At 42.0% G+C, this 9,108-nt stretch overlaps 2 protein-coding genes across 2 annotated transcripts in view; one reads left to right on the top strand and one right to left on the bottom strand.

Moving 5' to 3' along the window:
- The window catches only part of Dnajc2 (DnaJ heat shock protein family (Hsp40) member C2), a 21,197-nt gene extending 13,089 nt beyond the window's left edge, over positions 1-8,108 (top strand). Inside the window, exons 8-15 of the mRNA XM_004639262.3 lie at positions 209-358; positions 1,910-1,998; positions 2,147-2,216; positions 3,921-4,105; positions 4,633-4,733; positions 4,854-4,961; positions 7,615-7,769; positions 8,012-8,108. Coding sequence (XP_004639319.1) covers positions 209-358; positions 1,910-1,998; positions 2,147-2,216; positions 3,921-4,105; positions 4,633-4,733; positions 4,854-4,961; positions 7,615-7,769; positions 8,012-8,086 — 933 coding nt within the window. The 3' untranslated portion in view covers positions 8,087-8,108. The remainder of the gene's footprint in view (positions 1-208; positions 359-1,909; positions 1,999-2,146; positions 2,217-3,920; positions 4,106-4,632; positions 4,734-4,853; positions 4,962-7,614; positions 7,770-8,011) is intronic.
- A 25-nt stretch (positions 8,109-8,133) lies between these two features.
- Pmpcb (peptidase, mitochondrial processing beta subunit) overlaps positions 8,134-9,108 on the bottom strand; it is a gene marked incomplete at its 5' end in the record, with an annotated part of 11,742 nt that continues 10,767 nt past the window's right edge. The window contains 3 exons of the mRNA XM_023724316.1: positions 8,134-8,647; positions 8,732-8,807; positions 8,987-9,075. Coding sequence (XP_023580084.1) covers positions 8,583-8,647; positions 8,732-8,807; positions 8,987-9,075 — 230 coding nt within the window. The remainder of the gene's footprint in view (positions 8,648-8,731; positions 8,808-8,986; positions 9,076-9,108) is intronic.

The following is a 9,108-nucleotide window of genomic DNA, read 5'->3' on the forward strand; positions in this document are numbered from 1 at the left end:
CTGTGCTTATTTCTATGACTGTTTTTATTTTTTAATATTTTAAATGTCTGCAGAACTTTATCAGCTATCTTTCCAGTTCAGCCTTCAGTCTTTACAAGTAGACCTGTTACCTTTTTTCTGATTTATTAAGATTTATTTCTATAAATGATTATGAAACGTAGAAATTCTAGTTTTCTTACTTAAATGATTTTGTTCTCTATTTTTAAAGCAAAGACAAGCTGAATTAGAAGCTGCTCGATTGGCTAAGGAGAAAGAAGAGGAAGAAGTTAGACAGCAAGCACTATTGGCCAAGAAGGAAAAAGATATCCAGAAAAAAGCCATTAAGAAGGAAAGGCAAAAGCTTCGAAACTCATGCAAGGTATGTGGGGCTCCCTGAGCAAACAGTAAGTACAGAGTAAACTAGGCTATTGATTAAGCTGGAAATGTCTGTTTTTATACTTTGCAAATACAATCAAATGGGTGATGGGTTTTATCTTGAAATATAAATTTTTTACATTTTGCATGTGCTATTTCATTGTACCACCCTAATAACTTCTTAAAAGATCATGGTGTCACTATCAAAGCAGAGTTAATATTCTGATACTTTTTTTTTTGCCTTTTTGAGACAGGGTCTCGCTATGCAATTCAGGCTGGCCTTGAGCTCCCCTTGTCGCCCAGTCTGGCCTAGAACTCGCAATGATCCTCCTGTCTCCGCCTCCCAAGTGCTGGGATTACAGGTGTGCATGACCATGCTCTGCCACCTTCTCTGTATTTAGATCTCTTTGATTTATAGCATCTATGTCTTTTCATAGTTGATTTAAATAAGTTAGGTTCCAAGTAAGGTTAATACAAAGGCTTAGGTGTGGCTTTTTTAAGATCCTCTGATTGTGTAGCATGCCTTCTCCCGTCACTACTTTCCCATCCTCCTTGGCATCTATTGGAAAAACCAGAGCATGTTTCTGAGAATCTGTTGAGCTGATTGCTTCTATTGGTATGAACACATTTTTGTCTTAGGAAAAGATACTTTAGAAGTTTAACTTTCACTTTAATCTGAACAAAGATAGACATCATTTGGGTGACAGTGGGGAGTTTTCACTCAAATACAAACTTTTGTAAAAAGCTGAACCGAAAAACCACAAAAATTTGTGTATTTATTTATTTACAACTCTGTATTTATTTAACTCTGGGGGTTAGGCTGGCGTGGCATATGGTGCCAGGGATCGAACCGCTGTCCCTGCATGCTTGCCTAAGCAGGAGCTTTAGACTGCTGAGCTATCTCGCCAGTCCCCCAAAAGTTCTTAATGTAATTTTGTCCAAGCGTTCTTATGTCTTAAACTGATAAAGTCAAAGGGCAGTAGTTGTCCTTATTAACAGAATGAATGAATAAATTCACATAATTCTAACTTGTAATGAAGATTGCTGCAAGAGCATGTTGAGCTGCATATCACTGTAGTTAAATTCAGAAACTACGTAAATGCTTGATATATAAAAATGTTACTTTTCGCGACTGTCCGGAAGGCTTCAGACTTGCACATATCTAATGTATGCTAACCTAAAGCTTCATTTAGTAACACATGTGAAATAAACTAGCCCCACAGCATGCTTTGAAATAGGTTTAATTAAAAACTAAACAGATAGCTAGAAGTACTTGAGCAGGTCTGCTGGCACATTCCTGTAATCCCAGCTCTTGGGGAGGCTGAGGCAGGAGGATAACAACTTTGAGGTCAGTCTAGGCAACTTAACAAGACACTGTCTTAGGGGGAAAAAAAAGATCTGGGAAGGTAGCTTGATGCGAAGGGCCTGGGTTTATTAATCCCCAGGAGTGGAGGTGGTCACCTCTGGTCAGAGCCTCGCAGTGTTGGTGCTGGCCTTGCAGGTATTGCTGGCATCCATAGGTGTAAGGTGGAAATGTGTGCCTTTGTGTTTCTAGGCCTGGAACCACTTCTCAGACAATGAGGCAGAACGGGTGAGAATGATGGAAGAAGTGGAGAAACTCTGTGACCGGCTTGAACTAGCAAGGTGTGTGCTACATGTGGAGTTGCCATACAAGCCCTCTCTTGGGCCCGGTCCGGTTGCAGCTTTCCCCATGGTAGGGAGACGCCTGGGCTCCGTGCCTGATGTGCTGGGCCCTAGGGCAGTAGCCCAGTCTTCATCCCCATTTCTTTAGTTTGCAGTGCTTGAACGAAACACTTACATCATCCACAAGAGAAGGTGGAAGAGCTGCACTGGAGAAGCAGGTAACAGAGAAGACAAGGTTACTATTTTACCTCACTGTTGGTCTTAGTCACTGTGCTCCTTGCTGGGACAAAACATCTGACGTGTAAAACTTAGGAGAGGAGGGGCAAATTGGGCTCCCGGTTACAGGTGACGTGGCAGTTGGTGCCAGAGAAGGTGCTTAACCCTTGGCAGTCGGGGCAGAGAGAAGTGGGCACTGAGGGCAGTAACACAGCCTTCCAGGTCCTGCCCAACCCCTCCTGGCAGACTGCGCCTTCTAACAGCACATGTGGCTGCTGCACTCAGCCACGGGTGCATCCCGAGTGGCACCAGCCCACGGTCCGAAAGCCCCCTCAGCACATGAGGTTTGTGGGCGACCTTTGCAATTGAAACTGTTTCTGCAGCTGACAACATAGTTCACTCAGGGCCAGGAGTGTCTAATCCCTTTTTGTGTGTGCTGTTTGTATTAAATGTTTTTTTTAAAAAATTGATTTAGTGTGGTGGTGTTTTGTTTTACTGTATGATTTGTGGTACCTGGCACAATCATCAGAAGTTTTCCATAATAGCTGTTTTGATTATTCAGAGTATTTCTATAGGGTAACGTTTGGAGCCAAAGAGATCTTTGTCTAGTCTGGTCCCTTTGTTTCACAGTTGAGGGAATCAGGCCCAGAAGTTGAATTCAGTTCAAGTATGAGTAACTAATGCAAATAACACTGGGTCTGGGGAGTAGGAGAAGCCTAATGCTATCGCTGCCATAGAGGAGTCCAGGAGAAGTTATGCTAGAGAGCAAGGCAGAGGACCAAAGACGGAGCACCTACAGGAAGTGCTGTGGGAGGCCAGGCCACACTGATGATTAAGGAAAGCAGTGACAGGCTGGCCTGGCCTGCTGGGGAAGACGGGTACGACGCAGGCCAAGAAGCAGCATGAACTGGAAGACAGCGGTAGGAGAGGAAGGCTATGGAGAGGAGGAGTGGAAAGTGGAATTGGCTAGGAAGGGGAGGTCCTAATTAAGCAGGATTTTAGTGCCGTCCTGATCAGTTCTGATACCAGGAGGTTCAGCACTGTGCAAGTAGCAGGCTTTGGTGAGCTGCATAGTACTGAGTTACAGTAATCCCACTCTAATAATCTAGACAGTGAAAATTTAGAATCAGGAAAAACTTTTGGTGACAGGTTTCACTTAGTTAAGGCTGGCCATGAATCCATGATAAAGCTCCTGCCTCAGCTTCCTAAGAGCTGGGATTACAGGTGCGCGCCACCACATCGAGCTAAAACTTGGCTGGGGCTGGCTCTGAGGGATTGAAGAGGAGAAACTAGTCAAAAGTAACTCCCAGACACCAGCTGACAGAAGCCTCCAGGTTCCAGTAAAGGTTTCCCTTGTGCGTACTGGAGGGTCGACCAAAAGGAACAAGATAACGGTTAGACTTGAAGGTAAAATGGACCTCCCTCCCTTACTTTCTTATAGAGAACAAGTTAGATCATCTGCCAAGAGTGAATGAGTTGAAAGGTACTAAAGGGCCTTGCTTGTGAAAACCCAGTGACCCTGTCCCTGCCAGCTACAGACTCAAGGATGCAGCAGACAGGGTGTGGCTCCTGCTGCCCCTTGAGGTGGCCTGGGGAACACAGGGTCAGAGTGGGCCCCTACATGGAGAGTTGGGGAGCAAGAACCCTGGCAGAGAGTAGAGTAGCAGGAAGCTGTGAGTCCTGACTTGCTTGTCGTATCTGTGTAGATAGAAGAAATAAATGAGCAAATTAGAAAAGAGAAAGAGGAAGCCGAAGCTCGCATGCGACAAGCATCTAAGAACGCAGAGAAGTCAACTGGCGGTGGTGGAAGTAGCAGTAAAAATTGGTCAGAAGATGATCTGCAGTTACTAATTAAAGCTGTGAATCTCTTCCCTGCTGGAACAAATTCAAGGTACTGGTTTTCATGGAAACTTTTCAAAACAGCGAAGCCTGGACGCAAAAATGCAAATCGCAGCACTAGTTATTGAGAATCTTAGATAAACTTGAATCTAGAAAAGCTGTTTGTCACTAAATTCAGGATGTTGGCAGAAAGGGTGAAGAGCACATTGCATTCTGAGCGTCTCATCTCACCCATTAGTTTCCCTTTCACAACTCAAAATGAAGCTTTAGAGTCAGCCTCCATTCTGTAGGTGAAGTCATAAGGGTGGTTTTCCAAATGATCTCTCCTAAGATACATGTATAGGGTGGGCAGTATACACAAGTGTTCAACTTGATTTCTGTTGGCTTCTACAGAGTTGTTAGTTCCATATAAACAAAACCAAGATTGTAGTTATTTAAACATGAGCTGTTATCTAGCAATAATAATGTACTCTAAAGGCATAAATAGGCAAATTTAAAGCTCATTCTCTAGATATAACCCTTCTGTAGTAAAAATGTACTGTTTCTTTCCTTACTGTTAAACTCACACTGTCACTCTAGATGGGAAGTGATTGCTAACTACATGAACATACATTCTTCTTCTGATGTCAAAAGAACAGCCAAAGATGTTATTGGCAAAGCAAAGAGTCTCCAGAAGCTTGGTGAGCTACTTCTAAAAAGTCATTTTACTACTTTGGATACATATTTTTCACATAAATTCATGCATTTAATGAAGGACTAAGCAAGATAATGTTAAATATATTAAAACTTTTGTTTCTCAGACCCTCATCAAAAAGATGACATAAACAGAAAGGCTTTTGATAAATTTAGAAAAGAACATGGAGTGGTACCACAAGCAGATAATGCAACACCATCAGAACGATTTGAAGGTAGGTTTTGTTTTTCTACAAGTAGAAAACACTGACCAAGACTCTGGGCTACTTGAAGACAGAGCAGACCTGCTGGGGTATACGTTCAGAAAGACTGGACAATACACTGCTTAGCAGACTAGAAGATGTAGAGAAACACATCTGGGAAAGCGAGAGATTTATTTCTGCCAGCCCTTGGGGTTCTTCCAGGCACACAACTTGGAGAGGGTGCACTTGTCCACCATGTACTGCAAGTCAGTGTTAAGGGTACTGCTGGGACAATGAGGAAGTAATAGCAGTTTATCAGTTAATTTCCTGGTTTTAATAAATGTACTCTAGTTGTCAGAAAATTTCCTGGTCTTTAAGGAAAACACTGATTTAGGAGAAAAGGTACCATGTCTACAACTCAGCCTCTGAGGACCATGTATGTATATGAAAATTAGCAAATGTGGTACAGTGCTTTCACATTCCACGCAGACTACACAGCGAGTCTTTCTACTCTTCACAAGTATTTCAGAGTAAGGATGGAAACTATTAAAGTGCTGTCAGTCTTAGGTATTCCAGCTAACAAGAGTACTCTGGATCTGGTATTTTTCTGACTACAAATTAGGCCCTTCATTGAGTCATGAAATATATTTAGTAGATTGTGAAAAGAAAATATTCGCCAGCATTAACATCTGTAACAACTTTTTACTTGCGAAATTTTGTTGATGTATGGATGTAATAAGATTTTTAAACTGACAGAAATATTTTGAAGTTTGCTTTCTGATGTTTCACTTTATTCATTTTTGAAATATCAGTCTTTCTTTAATCTTGGATGTTTTCCAGGTCATAATGAGAAGGATTTTTTTGGGGGGAGGCTGGCTCATGCTGCCTTAAGGGTATGTCTGGTAAGGCATGGAGAGCTGGGGATCAAACTGTGGTTCCCTGTACCTATCTGGGTTTGTCCCAGCTGGTGCTTAAACAAATGAGCTGCCCCCTCCAGGTCATAATTCCAGACACATTTTTATGGTTTGGTTGTTTTTTTGTTTTTTTTTTTTTTGAAAACCGGGATTGAACTCAGGCTCTTACACTTGCCAGGGAAGTGCTTATTCCACTGAGCCATCTCCCCGGCTCCTCCAGACACATTTTTAGATTGAGACTTGATTACATGATAAACTACAGCAGGTCCCAGTGTTACCTATAATCTGGTTTATTATTCCCAGTTTGAAAATATAGGACTTACTACCATGTTTTGTAGAGAGAGGGAAGAAATCATGCTATGCTTATAAAAATCTGAGGTACCCTTTTTGTGGTAGGCATGATGTGGGTTTTAAGGAAGTAACAAGAAGTGCAGGTTTCAGAACACCTACAGGGGACTTCAGGAGTGGTTCTTTGTATCTTCCACAAGGTACCACACAGCATTTGTAGAATACTCTGCGCCCTTACAGAAGCGACTGGCAGTGATGCTGCCTGTGTCCGACTTTACCTTGCTGATGGATACTGGGAAGTCTCCTCTTTCAGCCACCCCATTAAAGAGCAAGGTGCCCTCACCCTTTTTTTTTCTTTCCATGTTACTCACCTCAAACCCAGAGCCTGTGCAGCCAGGCACCTACGTTACTGCAGAGCTGGGGCTCCCAGCCCTGGCATTACTCAGGAGTGATTTCTCACAGGAATTCTGGCACAGTATGCTTCACTTCATTTTCTGAACTAGAGAACAGCAGAGAGTAAATTCACATCCCTAAACTTAATAGCATATTAAGGAGACCCTCAAACCAATAAAAGAAATCGGGCTAAGAACTTGATAGAACTGCAAAGCTGCCTTCAAAAAAGCTTCTAATTTGCCATTAAATACACAGATACGAGTTCTGGGTACACATTTTCGATTGGGAAGTAACTTGTATTTCTACTCTTTGTGTTCAGTCTCACAAAATATAATTTTAAACAGATGTCTGGTGTTTGCATAGGTGCTATTGCCTTTAATATTGTCATCATTGGAGAAATAGGCTAAATACCTAAGGTCTTTAAGTAATGTGTATTTGTCACACATTTTGTAAACTATGACAGGTTCAGTTTAGTGACTTACTTTCCTTGGCCCCGAGACAATACCCAACACCCACAGGTTAAAGGAGAAAAGGTTTATTTCGGCTCACAGTTGGTAGATGTTTCAGTCCACAGTGGACTGGCTCCAAAGCAGGGTGGTGTGGCAGAGGGGCTTCGCAGAGGAAGAACAGTCTGCAGTCTCAGGCAAGCAGACAGGCAAGAGAGCACAGCAGCCCTCTTCCTGTTCCATACACGGTATGCAGGCTGTCGGCCCTAGCACTCACACCCCCGGCCAGCACTGTGCCAAAACCATTCAGTGGTTGAGTCACTGTGACACAGCCTAGACTGAGCCATCTATAAAGCCACCCCTATGGCTGCATGAGGTTTTGGAGGACATCTAGACACAAGTGGTGAGGAACTGCACTGCCAGTAGAGATGTTAGCATTGTCTCCACAAGAATATGAAATGCTAACGTTAAGCTTGCTTATATAGTACTGAATCCTTGTGTGCTTGGCTTGATTTTGGTAGGTGTGTTTCCCCCAGTATAAAATAAGAATTTTCCAGGAGCTGTCCAACAAATTAACAAAGGGCTGATGAGTATATGATAGGCGTCAAGAGACTAGTAATGCGGCAGATGCTTTCTGCGTTTCAGGTCCATGCACAGATTTCACTCCATGGACAACAGAAGAACAGAAGCTTTTGGAACAAGCATTGAAAACATACCCTGTGAACACACCTGAGAGATGGGAAAAAATTGCAGAAGCGGTTCCTGGCAGGACAAAGAAAGACTGCATGAAACGCTATAAGGTGGTAGATTTTTAGTTTATCAGTTTCATTACTGGTCTCACTGTAACTTGTGATATAGTTTGTATTTTGGTTGTTATCTGTTACTTGGATAGGAAAAGGTATCATCATGGATATTTCGCTGCCACAGTAGTCCTAGGGCCAAAGACATTACAAAATGACCAACCTTAGAAACTTTACAAATGTTTATATTGGATGTGTCTTTTTAAAGTGACAGCTCTTAAGTTACACCTTTCTCTCCCTAGGAACTTGTTGAGATGGTAAAAGCAAAGAAAGCTGCTCAAGAGCAAGTGCTGAATGCAAGTAGAGCCAGGAAATGATGTAACGACAATCCCCGTTGTGTGCATTTTTATAATAAAACTGAAAACACTGTATAAAATTTTTATTTCTAAAATTATATTTATGGTAATAATTTGAATGTGTGCTGCTTCTAATACAATTTCTAAGAGCGCTAAGATTGATGTTATACAAAACCATCAAGGTTGTAATCTTAAAAGGTGGTAATCTCAAAAATTTGCCAACACATTACACTTGTTTTTTGCTTTAGGGATTTTTTAAATACTTAAACTGTTTGTTAGAGGGTCTCACTAAGCAGATCAGACTTGTAGTGATCCTCGTATCTCAGTCTCCCCAGCATTGGGATTACAGGTTTGCACCACCACACTAGGTTTCAGTGCTGATAGCATGCTTGTGGTTTGATCAGCACAGCATGTTGTACCAGGGCTTGAACTCAGGTCCTTGCACTTGCCAGGTAGATGTTTAGACAGCTGAGTTATCTCCCCAGCCCCTTCATTAGGGATTTTGATTACAAGGATCTTAACCACGAATCCAGCACATGTTACTGCGAATCTGGTTAAAATCTGGTAGTTGTTCAATAGGACCTGTGGATTAAAGAGAAGGTATTTAAAACTGAATCAAAAGGACATGGGCACCTTTCTGGACAGGACTGAAGGAGCCAGGCTTACCAACAGCAGCAAGAGCTGGACTTTTCTCATAGATATACTTGGTGCAGACTTCTCGAAGTGTCTCAGCATTCACAGCCTAAAGCAAAGAAGGTACAAGCATTCTGAGCTTTTGGTAATAAAGAAAGATTCTATACCTGGGACTTTTAAAAACCCAATCAAGATTTAGGGTAACATATTTTCAGCCTTTGTAATAATGAACTTTTTATACGAGATCCAACTGTATCCTAAAACTACTTACATCCTAAAACTACTTACATCAATTCTTGCTTCAAGCTCAGGGATGGGAATTCGCCTATTGTAGCATAACATCTGCCTCCCAATATCTTCACAGATTGGTGTAGAACCTGTTTAAAAAGAAGGAAAACCTAAGTTCTAAA

The sequence above is a fragment of the Octodon degus genome, unplaced genomic scaffold (assembly GCF_000260255.1).
Source record: "Octodon degus isolate 3935 unplaced genomic scaffold, OctDeg1.0 scaffold00108, whole genome shotgun sequence".
In the NCBI taxonomy this organism is placed as follows: Eukaryota; Metazoa; Chordata; class Mammalia; order Rodentia; family Octodontidae; genus Octodon; species Octodon degus.